Source organism: Lissotriton helveticus, chromosome 11 (assembly GCF_964261635.1).
Source record: "Lissotriton helveticus chromosome 11, aLisHel1.1, whole genome shotgun sequence".
Classification (NCBI taxonomy): Eukaryota; Metazoa; Chordata; class Amphibia; order Caudata; family Salamandridae; genus Lissotriton; species Lissotriton helveticus.
The window spans coordinates 809334586-809353059 of record NC_136072.1 but is presented as its reverse complement, the minus strand read 5'-3'; the positions used below and the strand labels follow the sequence as shown (position 1 = coordinate 809353059).

At 52.1% G+C, this 18474-nt stretch overlaps 1 protein-coding gene across 1 annotated transcript in view; it reads right to left on the bottom strand.

Annotated features, from left to right (window-relative positions):
- Window positions 1–15809: 15809 nt before the first annotated feature.
- The window catches only part of C11H2orf68 (chromosome 11 C2orf68 homolog), a 96649-nt gene continuing 93984 nt past the window's right edge, over window positions 15810–18474 (bottom strand). The window contains exons 3-4 of the mRNA XM_078666875.1: window positions 17155–17297; window positions 15810–16495 (exon numbers count right to left, since the gene is read on the bottom strand). Coding sequence (XP_078523001.1) covers window positions 16373–16495; window positions 17155–17297 — 266 coding nt within the window. The 3' untranslated portion in view covers window positions 15810–16372. The remainder of the gene's footprint in view (window positions 16496–17154; window positions 17298–18474) is intronic.

Genomic DNA, 18474 nt, shown 5'->3' with positions numbered 1-18474 from the left:
AAGGTCCTCGTTGAACCAGGGGGCCTTTTTGCTGCCCTGTTTGGTTTGGTGGTTTTTCAAGGGTGCTAATTCTTCAACGCTGTGAGTGATCCATTGTTTGAGTTTGGTGGCAGCTTGGTTTGGGTCCGATGAGAGAGCGGGAGGGTTTTGGTTGAGCGATGTGAGGAGTTGGTCGGTGGTGATTTTGTTCCAGTTTCTTCGAAGAATAGGTTGTGGGGGGTTGTGGGTTGAGGTAGTTTTGTAGCTGAAGTGAGCACAACTATGGTCCGTCCAATGGAGAGTTGTGGTGCGATCGAAGGAGATGTGTTTGCTGGAGGTGAAGATTGGGTCAAGCGTGTGTCCGGCTACATGGGTGGGGGTGTCAACCAGTTGTTTGAGTCCGAGATTGGCCAGGTTGTCCAGAAGGGTGGTGGTGTTGCTGTCATTTTTCTTTTCCAGGTGGAAGTTGAGGTATCCTAGTAGAATGTAGTTCTCGGAGGTGAGGGCATGTGGGCTGATAAAGTCAGTGATGTCTTCGCTGAATTGTTTACGGGTTCCTGGAGGCCTGTAGATGAGGGTGCCTCTAAGTGTGGTCCTGGGGTCGGTGTGGATCTGGAAGTGGAGGTGTTCGGCGGTGGCGAGGTTATCGTCGAAGCTGGTCGTGACTCTGGTTGTGTTCTTATGGACGATGGCGATGCCTCCACCTGTTTGGTTGGCGCGGTCTTTTCGGATGATCTTGTAAGCGTCTGGGATGGCTATGGCGATGTCGGGTGCTGATGAGGTGTTCATCCAGGTTTCTGTAAGGAAGGCGACGTCCGGTGAAGAAGAGTTGAGTAGATCCCAGAGTTCAGTGGCGTGTCTGTGGACCGAGCGGGTGTTGAGCAGGATGCACTTCAGGTGGTTAGAGTCGGAGCTGTGTTTGGGGTTGGTGGGTTTGGTGAGGGTCTTGATGCTGGTAAACTGGCAGGAGTTATAAATGGGGGTGGGGGTCGCACACTACTCACACACCGGCGGTGTCGCCCCTAAGGACTCTGGTCAATGTAGTAAAGTGTTCGCGATGCATCATCTTTCGATCTTCTGCTATCTTCGCTGTCTTCGCCATCCCTGGACACGTGTTTCGGGTTATTACCCCTCATCAGCAGGGATAGGCCGTGTACTGGGGTTGCCGATGGCTGCCAATATCTGCCAGGTATAGTACCACTCAGGCGCGTAGGTGCGGGATCCCAGGCTCGTCAGCCCGCTGCTCAAGGGAGCTTTAAAGTTACAAATGGGGGTGGGGGTCGCACACTACTCACACACCGGCGGTGTCGCCCCTAAGGACTCTGGTCAATGTAGTAAAGTGTTCGCGATGCATCATCTTTCGATCTTCTGCTATCTTCGCTGTCTTCGCCATCCCTGGACACGTGTTTCGGGGTATTACCCCTCATCAGCAGGGATAGGCCGTGTACTGGGGTTGCCGATGGCTGCCAATATCTGCCAGGTATAGTACCACTCAGGCGCGTAGGTGCGGGATCCCAGGCTCGTCAGCCCGCTGCTCAAGGGAGCTTTAAAGTTACAAATGGGGGTGGGGGTCGCACACTACTCACACACCGGCGGTGTCGCCCCTAAGGACTCTGGTCAATGTAGTAAAGTGTTCGCGATGCATCATCTTTCGATCTTCTGCTATCTTCGCTGTCTTCGCCATCCCTGGACATGTGTTTCGGAGTATTACCCCTCATTAGCAGGGATAGGCCATGTACTGGGGTTGCCGATGGCTGCCAATATCTGCCAGGTATAGTACCACTCAGGCGCGTTGGTGCGGGATCCCAGGCTCGTCAGCCCGCTGCTCAAGGGAGCTTTAAAGTTACAAATGGGGGTGGGGGTCGCACACTACTCACACACCGGCGGTGTCGCCCCTAAGGACTCTGGTCAATGTAGTAAAGTGTTCGCGATGCATCATCTTTCGATCTTCTGCTATCTTCGCTGTCTTCGCCATCCCTGGACACGTGTTTCGGGGTATTACCCCTCATCAGCAGGGATAGGCCGTGTACTGGGGTTGCCGATGGCTGCCAATATCTGCCAGGTATAGTCCCACTCAGGCGCGTAGGTGCGGGATCCCAGGCTCGTCAGCCCGCTGCTCAAGGGAGCTTTAAAGTTACAAATGGGGGTGGGGGTCGCACACTACTTACACACCGGCGGTGTCGCCCCTAAGGACTCTGGTCAACGTAGTAAAGTGTTTGCGATGCATCATCTTTCGATCTTCTGCTATCTTCGCTGTCTTTGCCATCCCTGGACATGTGTTTCGGGGTATTAGCCCTCATCAGCAGGGATAGGCCATGTACTGGGGTTGCCGATGGCTGCCAATATCTGCCATTACTGAACGCTGCGCGGAAAGACATCTGTCATATGTAGGTATTGGAGGGGGTGGGGCGAGGCAGGGTCAGCTGGGAGGCGGGCGCGGGGTGGAGCTAGGGTCTAGGAAGCACAACAGACAACAAAATGGCTGCAAGTAGGAGAAATCGAAACTGGGCGAGCCTGGGGGATAAACAGAGGTACAATCGGGCATAAAGTATTATTCTGACAACAATGCACAGACTTAATAATTCAGCACAAAGATGGTAAAACGTACAATGCACAATTTCACTACAACATGGAAAGCGGGCAATGCAGGCAGTGGCAGTAATGCGGGGGAAAGATCGCGCTGATGACTCAGCTGGAAGGCGCTACGATACCGCGGCACAGCTTTCAAGCGCTCTCAGGTCACGGAGTCAGCAAGCCTTGGGAGCGTGGGGGAGCGACCTCTCCCGAGCTAGTCAGGAGAGTCACGGCGCGGGGATGGTGAGGCAGATCCACAACTATCTGTGGGTGGCAGGGTCAGCTGGGAGGCGGGCGCGGGTGGAGCTACGGTCTAGGAAGCACAACAGACAACAAAATGGCTGCAAGTAGGAGAAATCGAAACTGGGCGAGCCTGGGGGATAAACAGAGGCACAATCGGGCATAAAGTATTATTCTGACAACAATGCACAGACTTAACAATTCAGCACAAATATGGTAAAACGCACAATGCACAATTTCACTACAACATGGAAAGCGGGCAATGCAGGCAGCGGCAGTAATGCGGGGGAAAGATCGCGCTGATGACTCAGCTGGAAGGCGCTACGATACTGCGGGACAGCTTTCAAGCGCTCTCAGGTCACGGAGTCAGCAAGCCTTGGGAGCGTGGGGGAGCGACCTCTTCCGAGCTAGTCAGGAGAGTAGAATAGAGAGAGAGAGAATAGATATCTGGGGAATATTTCCCGTCACACAATCAATTGATCAATAAAGCACGGCTAATCACCTGATAGGGTTTCCAGGAGGTATGCTTAAACAAATACTTTCATTAGCAGAACTGAAACAGTGTGCGATTCCTGACGTTTAATAGTAGGGACAGGAGAGGAGGCCTTGAGCGCAAGTCTGTAAAGAAGCGCAGGCCCTTACAGTTCCTTTCACTCCATATGATTGTAACCCTCAGTGCGCGCTGCCTGCTCAGACAGTTACATTCCAGGCGGAAGACTCACCCATAGCTCTTTCTGCATATAGCCTCATGAAATAACTGTCAGGCTTTGACTAACGGCACCTACCATGTGTATAATGCAGACGCAGTCGGGGGAACTACATCTCCCAGAAGGCCGTCCTTCTGGGAGGGATTCACCAGCAGTAAAAACCACAAACGGCGCATAGAGCGTCGTGCGTGATTCTTGGATTTTGTTTCAGGAAGTCTTTGGTGGTGGGCGGCGGCACTGCTCTCTGGATGGCCGCTATCCTGTTGGGGATTTTGCCAGGGGCGCCACCCTCTGGACCTACAGAGAGAAGGAACTGTGGACATTTGTTTTAGGTATGTCTCAGTCGGACGAAGCAAGAACGTCTTTGGCGTGTTTCCTGCGTAGCGGCTGCGGCAGGAGGCGCCCTGCTGAGTTGCGTCAGTGTTATTAGATCCACACATGGAAGAGACCGCGATTATCTAGCGTTCTCTTGTTGTCTTGGATGTGGACACCAGGAAAGTATATTGGCAACATAAGAAAGTAAGTGCTCACTCCTAGACGTTTGATATGGGAGTATTTGCGAGACTTTTGGGAACTCTATATTATTTGGAACTATGTGCTACGGTTTTATTTTGGCCCCTAAAAATATGAGTCTATTGTCATAGGCCGGATTACAGGCTGGGATCAGAGTGCCTTTCCAGACTGTTTAGGCTCATCCTTCACCTGAGAATTGTTTTCATATTTTTGGTATTTTTTGTTTTCATTTGCTTGTGTGGAAGGGAGCATGGTGCGTATGGGTTTTCTTGTTCTTCTTGCATACCAGAGGTGAATGTGGGAGTAGGTTGAGTTATAATATGTCGTGTGCTTTGTTTTAGGCGTCGTATCCTCAAGGTGAGAGAAGGTATCTTACCAATTAGAGAGGACGTTCTTTGCAGACAAGGCAGACACCTCACAGGTATTGGCTTTTACTTATTAGCGAGAATATATGAGAGTAGCCAGATTGTTCATGAACCTAATTGTGTGCTTTTTGTTACAGGTATCCCTTTCCCAGCTGCACCTACCCTTTCCTATCCCTCGCCTGATCGCCTCAATACTCTAATTATATTCTAGATAGAGTTGGGGATGTCAGGCGGTGGACGGACCCCTTTGAGCATCGCTCAGATCCTGAGGAGTCTTGGATGTGACAATAACCGCATAGCAGTGCCACCAGCTGCTGGGGCAAGGTGCGTGCGTGCGCAGGAAAGCCTCTGATGTGACGCCAGCCATCGGTGATCTGTTCTTCATTGTGCCTCTGCTGCAGCTTTCCGAACCACAAACGTCACCTTTGATGCCCTTGCTGCAATTTATGTACCTGGGTCATCCTAGTGACCGCCTTTGTTTGCTCTGACCAACTTCAAGAGAGGAAACCGTGTGGTGCTGTCTTCCTCGCCAGTCCACCCTGCTTTCCATTGTGGTTAATAATCTCATGATTTGTCTCCCATGGTTGGCACTTAGAGCACAGGTCTTAGAAAACATTATTGGCAATTAATTGGGTCAGATACATTAGAAATGCTGTTTCTTAGTCGAGCACTTGGCCATTTCGTTTGGGAAAACTTCCTTGCTTTGATCCTAAAACTGACATAACGTAACTATGTCTTACGCAGCACCTCAAGGCCTGACAAGTGGGGCTTTCTAATTGTTGAGATGATAAAGAGTACATAATACACACCTCTCATTCAACTCACATACTTACAAAGTACTCATTAACAGAGCAATAGTGACGGGGGGCGTGGCTACGACACTGCCGAGCATGGTCGCCTGAGCCCTGAGCTCCGGGTCGGTCTCGGTGATTATCCTGCTTGAGGACCCCCCTGGCGGCACCACCACCCGGGATTGATCCCTGACTGTCGCGGGACACCCTAGCGCCGACCCGGAGTGAGCTGGGTCCCGCGGCTGCTAGAGACTGAGCGCTTCGGAGGGAGCTGCGAAGGCGGCCGCCGGCCATTTTGCTTGGGCCTACATCTCGCGGCCGATCCCCGGCCTCGATTTCTGAGGGGCTGCCCGGAGACCGAGCCGCCGCGGGCGACCGGAGGACGGTGTTGGCGGGTGCCCTGACCCCGAGTGCGGGAGTTCGCCCCCTGGGAGCCCGACAGGCAGGAAGCGAAGGGCCAAGCACCGGACCGAGGAGTGCCGGGACGCTGGTGTTGCGGAGCGGCTCGGAGTGGGCTCCGGGTGCGGAGGCGCCCATCAGTGGTGAGCGGTGACGTGGACGACCGGCGCTCTGATCCTGCGGCGTAGTTGAAGAAGTGACGCCAGGGGCTTGCTGGGCAGTGGCGGCGCAGCGGAAGGGCTGGAGGCCGCAGTGATTGTGGAGGGCCCACGTCTGTCTGGGGGGACCCCCTCGTGGCCCACAGTGGACCTTAGCAGCAGCGATCTTGGCGCCGCCCCGCAGACCGCGGTCCACAGGGTGCTGGGGGCGCTGCGGACTCCTCGGGGCGGCCATCTGGCCCTGAGTGGGGACCTGGGTCAACTCGGCTGAAATCCTGGACACTTGCGTTGGGTCCTGCTGGCGATCGAGAGGGGCCCGGAGCTGCGTAGGGTTGCTGGTGGTTTTGGCTGACAGCTGCGGGGACCTGGAACGGAGGGAGTCCCAGTGGGGTGCCAGGTGCCGAGGTCCGGCTGTGCCTGCTGGTTGCCCCCCCCTTTTTCCTTCATCGTGTGCGACCCTGCCATCTCACCTGGCTCGCCGGCGGGAAAACAACTTTGGCCTTATTTGAGGTACACGTTGGGACGGCCCTGCAGTGTTTGGCGCTGACGTGGTCGCCGGCAGGTCTCCATGGGGAAGCCGCGGAAGAGGACGGGCGCGGCGCCGCCGGACCAAGCTGAAGATTCCCTTGACGCCCATGAACTGCAACAGACGGGCGACCAGGCAACAGGGCTGCAGCAGCAACAGATGGACCAAATTCTTCAGGCCATAGGGGACACGAGAGAGGCGCTGCGCCAGGACATCGCCCAGGTCTTCACGAGCCTTGGCCTTTTGAAGGCGGACCATAACAAGCTTGCTGAGCGCGTCAAGGCCGCGGAGTTGGTAATGGAGACATTGGAGCCGGCCCAGAAGGCGTCGGATGCCACATTGGAGGACTTATCTCGCAGGGTGCAGCAGTTGGAAAGGAGAGCGGCTGACGCGGAAGGGCGCAACAGACGCAACAATATCCGCGTGGTGGGCCTACCCGAAAATGTTGAAGGGGACGACATGGTTGCGTACTTGGAGACCTGGCTGCGGGATGTGGTGGTCCCTGAAGGTTTGACGCACTTCTACACCTTGGAAAGAGCTCATAGGGTCCCGGCTCGTCCCCTTGCCCCGGGGCGGCCTCCCCGACCGGTGATAGCTCGGCTACTCCACTTCAGGGACCGGGACATTATACTGTGGCAGGCCAGGCTGGCGGGCCCTTACAAGGTGGACAACGCATCTGTGTCGATATTTCCAGACTACTCCCAGGAGGTCCAGCGCAGCCGCTTCTCCTTCGTCGCTGTTAAGAGGGCTCTCCGCGATGAAGGGGTGCAGTACTCTCTGCTGTTCCCGGCTCGCCTGAGGGTACTGGTGGACGGAGTGGCGACGTTTTGTGACTCACCCGACGACGCTTGGCAGTGGCTGGAGCGGTATCGAGCAGGCAAGGATGGCACGGGTGCCTGGACGGGGAATGCTGAGGACCGGCCGAAACCGCGCAGGAGCAGGCGTAATCGGAGGAGAGAACAGCGCAGGAGGTCCCCCTCGGCCTCGCAGACGGACCGGGAGAGGAGGGCTGCCTTACGGGCGGTGTCGGACATCTCCGGAGCAGTGCCTGAGACCCAGGTGGCGGATTCAGGCTCCAGGCTGGGTTCGGATGAGGCGGAACCGGGTGGTTCGGATGGGGTTTCGGACAAGGAGGCTGGGGGGTTGCCCCAGATCACCCCGCAGACGGCTGATGGACTACTGGATGAGTGACTACGGGAAGCTGAGTAGTGGACAGTAAGGGGATGTGCTGGCTCTGTGGGGTGGGCGCGTTATGGGCGGATGGGGTCCTGCTTTCTGAGCGGATGGGAATGTAGTTGTACTCTGCTCCCTGGGGAAGGTGCTGGGTCCCTGGCCTTCTTAGTGGGGGGTGGTGCTGCTGGGAGGGGGATGGGGGAGGTCTACTCTTAGTCTGGATCGACCTCTCCTGGTGTGACGGGTCTTGGCTGTCCGGCCGGCTGGTGGGGAGTCACCCCCTCGATCTCACATAGCTTGTGAGTCTCTGGTATCTTCCAGGGTTTCCCTCGTATTCGGGGGTTGGGTTTGGATGGGTGACAACTGTTTGATGCCTGTTCTGGGGGTGGGTGGGATGGGAGTTGGTTGGGGTTGTTTCGGGGTTTCTGAGTTTCTGGGAACTGTCAGTGTGCCGATGAGACTGTGGGGGATTGGACTTTGTTATGTGCCCGTTGATGGCGGCTAGATTAGACCTGAAGTGCATCACCTGGAATGTGCGGGGGCTCAACTCCATGAGGAAGAGATACAAAGTGCATGCATATTTAATCCGGAGGGGGGTCCAGGTGGCTTTCTTGCAGGAGACGCATTTAACGTTGGCAGAAGGGCAGGCGCTGCAGCGGCGATGGAGAGGGCAACTCTTCTATACTACTTACTCTGCGCATGCTAGGGGGGTGCTTATTTGGGTACGGGCGGGTGTCCCCTTTCAGCCATTAACCACTAGGGTGGATCCGGAAGGGAGGTTTGTGGCAGTGTTGGGGAGGCTGGATGGCCGGGATGTGGCGTTTTGCTGTGTTTACGCCCCTAACTTTGATCAGGCTGCGTTCTTCTCCGTGTTGTCAAGCCGGTTACCGGATATGCTGGTGGGCACGGTGTACATGGGAGGGGACTTTAATTCTGTAGCAGATGTTGAGCTGGACCGTTCCCATCCACCGATTGCTCAGTCGGTGGTGCGCAGAGTGGCCAAGGCTCGGGGGGACTGGCAGGACCGGTGGGGACTCCAGGATGCGTGGCGGACGTGTCATCCCACGGATCGGGACTATTCGTTTTACTCGGTACCGCATGATTTACATGTGCGTCTCGACACATTCCTCTGCTCGGGCGGGGCTCAGGAGCTTACGCGTGATTGCGAGTACCTGGCGCGGACCATATCGGACCATAACCCTTGCCTGCTTACGGTCCTATGGACCAGACAGCGGCAGCCGGACCCCACGTGGCGGTTGAACCCGCTGGCGCTGGAGGACCCGGTCTTCCACGCTGAAGTGCAGGACTGCATTGAACGATACTTCCTTGAGAACTCGGGTACTGCGACCACTCGAGCAATTGAGTGGGACGCCTTCAAGGTGGTGGTGCGAGGCGCGTGCCTCTCGTCCTCGTTGGGGGTTCGCCGGACGCTGCTGGATGATGTCACGCGGGAGGAGGCCGCTCTGCGGCAGGCGGAGAGGGGCGGCCACGGGGCGGGCAGCAATAGGGAAGAAGTGCTAGCGGCTCGAGAGCGGGTGGCCACCCAGGTGGAGAGGCTCCGCTGCCATGACTACCGGGAATATATCGTCCGAGCGCATGCGGAACGGGATCGGGTCGGCTCGCTGCTGGCATGGCTGGCTAATCCTGAAACTAGGGGTACGCCGATTTTGTCGCTGGCTAAGCCGACTGGGGACCTGGTCCATTCGCAGCAAGAGATTAACGCTCAGTTTCGGGATTACTACGCGGAACTTTATCGGAGCAGGATGACGGCGCACCCGGCGGCACTGGATGCCTTTCTTGAAGAGGCTCAGCTGCAGCGGCTGGATCCAGAGCAGGGCGCCGCGCTGGGGGCGGCTATTACGCTGGGGGAGATCAGAGCGGCGATTAAGCATATGGCCAGGAAGAAAACGCCAGGGGGGGGACGGCCTCCCGGTGGAGTTTTATGCTGCATATGTGGATCTCCTGGCACCTCGATTACACCAGGTCTATTTATTTATTTATTTATTTAAAACATTTGTAAAGCGCGAACGAAGGCCCTAGGGCATCTCGGCGCTAGAGAACTGCTGTGTTTAACCCAGGGAGGCAGGAAGTACGAAGGTTAAAAGGGATCAGAGGTTAAAAAGCCAAGTTTTAAGGTTTTTTCGAAAGGACCAGAGGGAGGTGCTGGTCTTAATTGAATATGGGAGTGTGTTCCACAATTTCGGTGCAGCTACTAGGAACCGCCTGTCACCCCAGTTAACAGTTTTGGTTCGGGGGACCGCCAGATCAGATGAATTGGAGGAGCGCAGTGTTCTGGAAGGGCAGTAGGGAGTTAAATTTTGAGTGAAGAACACTGGTCCGGCATTATGTAAGGCCTTGTATGTCAAACACAGTGCCTTGAACTTTATCCTCTTTTTCACTGGGAGCCAGTGAAGTCGCCTTATAGTTGGTGAGACCGGTTGGTATTTAGCGATTCGCCCTAAAAGCCTTGCAGCGGCATTCTGGATAACCTGCATTTTGGCTAGCACTCTCTCCTGAGCACCTAGAAACAGGGCGTTGCAATAATCTAGGGTGGAGAGAACCAGGGCGCTTACCAATGTTTTGGCATGATGTTCAGGTAAGAAGGGCAGAATTTTTTTTATAAGCCGGAGTTTGTAGAAGGCTGAGGAAGAGATCTGGTTGGCATGAGGCAGAAAGTTCAAACGATTGTCGAACAGGACACCCAGGTTCCTAACCTTATCAACCGGATCTGGAGGCTGGCCCATAGACGAAGGCCACCATAAAGAGGACCAGTCTGGAGAAAGATTGCCGAAAATTACAACTTCTGATTTTTCAGAGTTTAATTTCAGGCAATTATGGGCCATCCAACTGCCTATTGCCTGCATGCCTTGATTAAGCATGTTGGCTTTTTGTGGCCCGTCGTTCTTAACAGCTAGGATCAATTGGGTGTCATCTGCGTAGGACGTTAGGCTCATCCCAAATGCCCTGATGACTTTGGCAAGGTCCGACACATAAATGTTAAAGAGTGTCGGACTGAGGGATGAGCCCTGGGGAACTCCACATGGTAATGACAGTGGGGAGGACTCGAAAGGTCCCACAGTGACAACCTGGGTCCTGTTAGCCAGGAAGGAGGCAATAAGATTTTTGGCGTTGCCTCGGATACCTATACTCTCGACACGGTCGACCAGAGTGGTATGGTCGACCGTGTCGAAAGCCGCCGATAGGTCCAGTAGGATCAGGATGGCAGAGCCTCCTGCATCCCGGATGGATCTAATGTCATCTGCCGCCTTAACCAGAGCAGTCTCGGTTCCGTGACATCGGCGGAAACCAAACTGCGATTCGTCCAGCCTTTTGTTCTCCTCAATGAAGAGGGAAAGTTGGGTGTTCATAATTTTTTCCACTATTTTCGCTAATAGTGGCAGACTGGCGATAGGCCGGTAACTTTTGAGTTCTTCTTTATCAAGGGAGGGTTTCTTCAGAAGCGGTTTTATGAGTGTTTTCTTTAAGGTGTCCGGGTAAATGCCTGTGGAAAACATGGAATTGCAGATCTCAGTTATGGATGGGAGAACTGTGTCCATAATCGGCCGCATAACCTTCAAAGGACATGGGTCCAAGGCCGACCCCGATTTAATAGAGGATATGGTGTTAAGTACCTGAGGGCAGGTCACCTCTCTAAACTGCTGAAAAGTTGGTCCTTCAAGCTGGGTAAAGGCCTCGTGGGAACTGGTGGCAGTATTGGCAAAGATTCGATAAATATCATCCACTTTGCTAAAAAAAAATCTAGACAAAGCATCACAGAGGGCTTGGGAGGGGGGGGGGTGTAAGATCAACAGAAGAGCCAGCTAACTGTCTGGTAGTTTCGTATAGACATTTATTTGAGTTTTGTGCGTTTTCTATTTTGTGACAGTAGTGCTTTTTCTTGGCGTCTATAATGAGATTTTTGTATGTAGTTACCGACTCTTTGTACAGGGATTTAGATTCCTGGGAGTAATCTTTCCGCCAGTGTCTCTCTCTATTCCGGCACGGTTGTTTTTGTGGGGAGGCCTGGGAGCAGGGTAGATTGCAGGGTAGATTGCCGGCGTCGGCACGAGAGGCGATCGTAGTGCCGCTGTTGAAAAAGGGCGGCCTTTCCACGGCTAGGACGGCATATCGCCCGCTATCGATGCTCACGGTGGACTACAAGGTGTTGAGCAGGATCCTGGCGACGCGGCTGACTGCCCATATGTGCTCTCTGGTACACCCGGACCAGTCGGGCTTTATCCCCACTAGGAACACCTCGACATGTATACGGCGCCTGATAAGGGTCATGGATGTTGAAGGGGAGGGCCCCACGGGGGCGGCCGTGCTGTCGGTGGATATCGAAAAGGCAATAGATAGTGTGGAATGGCCTTATTTGTTCTGCGTGCTCCTTCGGTTCGGGCTGGGGGATGGCTTCGTCCGTTGGACGAGGCTGCTATATGAGTCGGCTACTGCTAGGGTCCGAACGGGCCGCTCCATATCCGCGGCGTGCTCGGTAGGACGGGGCACCAGACAGGGTTGCTCATTATCCCTGCTCCTTTTCGCTTTGGCGATTGAGCCGCTGGCGGCGCGGGCCCGACAGGGTCGGTACTTTGAGGGGGTACCGTCACGCGGCAACTTGCATTATATCTCCTTGTATGCCGACGACCTCTTGTTATACCTGGCCGATGTGGACGCGTCAGTGACGGGAGCGCGGGCCTTGCTCCAGGAGTTCGGGAACCTGTCGGGCCTCCGGGTTAACTGGTCTAAGAACTGCCTCTTTCCATTGACTTCCCGCTGCGCCCAGTCTGAGGTGCTGGATGGCCTGCGCTGGGAACCGGATTGCCTGCAGTACCTCGGAGTCCATGTATATCACACACATTCACTCCTTTATGAGGGGAATGTGGGTAGGGCCATGAGGGGCATTAGAGGCAGCATGGGGTTTTGGCGAGTCCTTCCGTTATCTGTGGCAGGGCGCATTGCGTTGTTGAAAATGGTGGTCCTGCCGCACCTACTATATTTTTTCCGCACGCTGCCTGTGTGGATACCGCCTTCCTTTTTCCGAACACTAAGATCCGTGGTGATAGGTTTTATCTGGGGCACTGGCAGGAGACGCATAGCACTGAATACTTTGCTTAGGTCCCGAGAGGAGGGTGGCCTAGCGGTGCCGGACTTCGAATGGTATTATTTGGCTGCTCAACTTCAGTGGCTCACGCAGGCGGTGGCGCAGGAATTTAGAGGACCGGACGGACCGCAGGGTCGGATTGTGCAGCGCCATGTCCTGTCCTTTATTGTGCTCCATCAGGAGCTTCGGTTGGAGCGGCTGACTCTTGAAGAGCGAACCCTTCGTCGGTGCTGGCTGCGTGGCCACAGGCGGGTGGGGTGTCGTGCCCCATACGCGCCGGAGATTCCCTTAGGCATGTGTACTGCCCTCCCACATGGCGGGGATTGGTCGGCGCTTGCCAGTTGGGAGGACTCCGGGGTTCACATGATAGGGGATTTATATCGGGATGGCGCCTTGATGCCGTTCGGTGCCCTGCAGGAGGCCTTCGATCTGCCGAGGGGTGACTTCCTGTTACATGCGGCTTTGGTTGCTGGGATTCAGAGGCGCTGGAGGATGGGGCTGGTGGAACCGCCCACGTCGCTGGGCTGCCAGTATGTCGTGATGGCGGCTGGCACTTATAAGGCCATCACATGCCTGTACCGGAGGCTAGCGCTGGCTGACCCTCCTCCCCTTGACGGGCTGCGGGAGCGCTGGGAAGCTGACCTTGGTCGGCAGATACCGGAGACGACCTGGCCTCAGCTTGTACGCAGGGCCTGGAAGGGCACCCGTAATGTTAGGTTTCAACTGGTTCAGTATTACACACTCCATAGGGCGTATTGGACGCCTGCCAAAATCCAACGGATCTTCGGAGGTGCGCAATCGATGTGTCCACGCTGTGCAGCGGCGGACGCTGACTTTGAGCATATGTTCTGGTCGTGCACAGGGCTTGGCACATACTGGATTGATGTTTTCGCTTGCCTGAATGCGGTTACGGGTCGTCGGGTTGATGCAGACACGGGAGCATGCCTGCTGCTTGGTTTCCCCATACACCTGCCACAAAGGTCACTAGCAAGTTTTATGATCTGGGGTTCATAATGGCCAAAAGGGAACTTACGCTACACTGGAAATCTAGAGGGGGACCTAACTTCCTGAGGTGGCGGAGGTGCTTCCTGCAATGGGCCGCGTGCGAAGGTTCTCTTCGATTGCAATTGGCTAGGCGTACGGCCAACGACACAGCGCTAGATACAGCCAGGGCGTGGAGCGCGCTTGTGACGGATTTACAATCGCTTTTAGAGGCTGATGATGGTGGAGAGGCTGGCGGCCCGGCGACTCCGGAGGGGGGCAGGGGGGGGGGGAGTTAGCGTTGTGGAAGAGGGGAGTTAGACAGTGGGCCGGGTGCGGGGAGAGGGCGGACTGCCTGGGTCAATTGAGCCCAGGGACGGAGTGGAGGTCTTGTGCAGCACTGGGCAGTACCTGGACTTCCGTATGGACATGGACTGGGGAGGAGTATCGCCTGCTACCTATGGGATAGGTCTGATACGCCGTAACAAGGGCATGGGGGCACACTGCCAAAGTGAGGGGTGGGGGTAGAGGGGGTGGCGGGATTTCTTGGTTAGGGATTGCTGTTGGGGATTGCAAGGAAGTGACATGGCTGTATGTGCTAAGAACGGAAAGGTCTGTGAACCAAGTTTGTATGCTGTGTGCACAAAATTAATAAAAAAGTTTAAAAAAAAAAAAAAAACAGAGCAATAGTGACAAGGGCCCATATAGCACATGTAATCTACAAGCCAGACTGCTATGGAAAGTCACCAAAACTGGATACTGGACAAGAGAATTTCCATAACAGGTTGTGCGGGAAATTGTAGTATGGCACCAAGATGAACAAGCATTGGCATAGCCAATAGGTCTCGCCTTTGGGACCTTATAAGTGTTTAATTATCCAGCACAATATCCTTGGTGCAACAACATCAACTGTTGCATGGCTAAACACTTATGAGGTCCCAAAGGCAAGAACTATTGGCTATGCCAATGCTTGTTTTTTCCTTGACCTCTGGCTCAAGTTTTGTTCAGTCTCTGTTGGAAGACACCATGTGATCTTGTTGTGTACAACTCAAATGATTCTACAGCATAGTCCACACGCTTACTAGCAAGTGCTTCTCTCTCACAATGTATGTCCACGATCTTAATCTGGACCTCTGACCTCATAAATGTTGACTTTAGGCATTCATGCCTTTGGAGAATCGCAGTACTTGCAAGCTGTCTGAACCCGACAAATGCTACATTCATGGTACATTCTATCATTTCAGATTAAACTCTTTCTCCTTCAGGCAGGATGTATTTTTGCCTCTGCTCTCTTGTCTTCCGGTAGAAGGCTGAGATATGTGCTGATGTCCGGCCACCTCTGCCTGTCGTAATAACCATGGATCGGCAAAGAGTTGGCCACCCTTAGCGTAGTTGCTGCTATAGCAGTGAATCTCTTCCATATTTTGTCCTATCGCCTTCCTTCCCAGTCCGATGGTGTAGAACAGGAAGTAGTAGGATTCTGTGATTTTCTTTACGTAGACGCATTACTGCAGAGTCGGCCTGAGGATGGCCTGTTCGATATTCAGGTGAGCCACCTAGTGCCTCGTACATTTTGTCTAGATGAGGGACAACTGTAGATACTGTTATTGGATTCTACTTTGCCTACAGCCCTTCACTCCAAATAAAATCTACAACTGGAATGGATTTAACTGATTTACGAGAGGGGTTCTTGGAATTCACATAACAATCTGATTGCGATTGGCAAATCAAATATTTTAGACAGTCATCATCCAATGGTGAGTCTGGTGTTTGCGAAATACAGGGTGGGGAAACAGGTGCTAAATAATCATACCTCTCAAAACAAACGTCTTGACCTTTCTGTACTTCTTTCTTATGTTCTTCATCCAAGTATGTGTTACCTCTCACTGAAGGTAATACAGGTTTTGACAAAGGATTTTGGGCTGGTTATTCTAACTTTGAACTTGAAAGTGATGGCAAAGCAGGTGGTGCACGAGGAGTGGGTGGCTGTGTCTGTAGAACTGGAGAACGGACTGCTCCTATTGAAGCAGTCAAGACTGATTTGCATATGGCTGGGTCTAAACGGAGATAGCATTGCGGGCAAAACAAATGGACGGAGATGCCGTCCCAAGTAATTAGCAGTGGCTGAGATTAATTCAAGCATTTCTCCCATCACTTTTTTGTTTATTTCAAAGTGACAGATATGTAGCGCCTTCAGAAATTACCTATACATAAAATGAATACTAGACTATGCTTTTTGTTAGCATACCAGAGCATGTGTAATAGAACTGCAGCCTTAGGAAATAACTCCCTCCAGACGAAATGTGTTATGATGAATCACACCTTTCAGTGATCACCTTTTATTGTAGTATTAAAAAAGGGTTCAAGTTGCAGACATTGCAAACAAACTAGCCTTAAAAACTTTAATTAATGCCCATCTGCTTATTGGAGGAAACAACTGCCCAACTAAGGAAGGCAAGCTTGTAGTTTATAACCGTATATGTATAGAAAATAGGATTTCTATCCTGATGACCAAGAATGTTCAAGCATGGAAATACATGAAATTCTCATTAGGTAACAAACTTATTGGGTCACGGAGACCACCTCTGCTTCACATTCAATTTGCATGGGCACGATTACTGCTCTACATCCCTCATTCAATGTCTTTACACAACAACGTCCCACTTGCGCAACATCTAGGACCCCCCTCCATTTAAACTCTCAGCATTCACTTTTCGCTCAGAACCACCATTCCTTTTTCCGTAAGTTAGGAAGGATTCTTCCCCTCGAGCTGCTTATCTTCGGAGCTGCAGAAGAGCTGCTCTAACGCAATCAGGAGAAACGGTGGGTAGTGGAACATCATCCCTGTGCCATCCTAGCACATGTTCAGCGTTGCACCTTCCTCTTTGCCATCTCCTCCCGGATTCGCTGCTTCAGTGCTTGGCGCATTAGAGGGTCTAGCTTGTTCCTGGAACAAATTTTGGCAGTCACCAGCTCGGGGTCATCTTCCTGAGAAGCCAAAATAGAAAGCAAAGATGAAACATGGGTGTTTGGGAATATTCACAGGACAGTGACTGGCAGGTGCCTGCAGCATCCCATTTGGCTTTTCTCCAGGCTTTCTAATAGTATTGACTATTTCGGTAGTGTGAACAAGTCCACAACATTTACATTTTTGGTGCCAGAAGGATGGAATGGCTGGGAACCAAACGTGTGGCAAACAGATTATACAAATATCTCTGCAGAGGCTGTTCAAGCGATGGAGCCATATTAAAATAGCAACCTTCAAAGTCAAGAAATGGGGTAGAACAGAGCATAGCCTAGGTGTGTCAAAAAAGGGAAAAATGACTTAGGCCAGAAGCTACTACTTCAGGAGAGCTACACACACTAGTCAGAACAAATGAAATGAAGGTCAGTCATTTCATTTGGCTTCATCTTGTGTGTCCAAAACTTAGTGTTCAGATGAGGCTGTAATGTGTTTTTAGTTATGGCTTTGGGGCATTCCGATGGAATCTCCTGCATTCCCATGAGGTACAGAATATACGGGAGTGAGCACTCCATTCCCAAGTCATTACTACAGACCCTTCCTTATTTAAAGATGTTAAGTTGCTATACAAGTCGCTGCTCCGATATTCTACATTCCTGCACCGAGTGAACAGTTAATGACACACCTTGCACACAGTCACAGCAGTGATTTCTCCTCCATCAGCCACGTATTCCAAGCAGAAGAGTTCTGATCCACAAGGGTCTGGCTCATTACTGGAACTGCTCCCAGATTCTTCCTTTTCCCGTTTGGAAGTGGCTCGTTTGAGACCTGAGGGACAGAAACCAAAAGCTTACAGTACGGGTGCAGTGAGCTTAGGTGATGACAGAATATAAGAGGGCATTCTTCAAACACCAGGCATGGCGGTTGGGGTTTAACTCTCAATCAGGGTTTCAGTGAAAAGTACCATGTTTAGCCATTTTCGGTGAGACACTAGAGCGGAGATAAATATGGTTTATCGTTAGCCATGATCTGCTGTTGCTCCACCACCCTCCTTTTATTTTAGGGTTTCCCTTTCTTTAAACCACTATTGCCTGACTTGAGCCCTGTTCTTTATGCTCTCTGATTTCACAAAGTCTGTCTTCATCTCTCCCCTATTATTTTAGCTTTTTACTAATCTAGTCATCTTTGCAAGGGAGATCTTATGATCGCAGATTATCACTTCTACTCTCAATCTTCACCCATACTAAACACAAGGCATTGACCTTCTCACACTTTTGGATTTCTAAGCTCCCTTTAAAACCTAATAGCACTGTTAGAATAAGGTTATTCTACCACAGGCCTCGCCACTCTCCCTTTATCACTGCCAGTTCTTCTGATGGCTTCAGCTTCAGTCTACTAAGGAACTTTGCTTTCTCTAATTCTCTCATCTCTTACCCCTTTCCCTTTAATTCCGCTTCTGTTTTTTAATTCTGCATTTAGTCAATAAGACTTCCTAACATGAAAATAAAAATAATATAAAGCATACTCAAACATTAGGGAAACATTTTGCAGTACAGTGTAAGTTTACACCATGAGGTATATAGGGCACAAACAAATAACAGACAGGATGGAGAAAAAGGTGTCAAAAAATGTATTTGGAAGAGTTTATATATCCACAGCATTTGCTATCAACTGTCCCCATTCTTTGTGTCACCCAAGAAAGTCTAGTGATGGTCACAGACATTTAAAAAACTAAAAAGTGCTTCAAAATCTTCCAGTAGGCAATCTGTGGTAGGTGTCGTTGCTTTCTGCTTGTGAGGAGACTAAACACAACATTAAAAGGAAAAAGACTTGGGGAAGATTGAGTGTTCTACAAAAATCTGCAATTTCACTCGAATACCAAACAGTCAAGGAGTGGCTTGAAAATACACAGATTTCCTCTAACGGTGGGTTTAAGATGGCCCTAATACATCTTATTTTTTTTCTTATATGTACGGTAAAACTTTGTTTATGTTTTCCCTCAGCT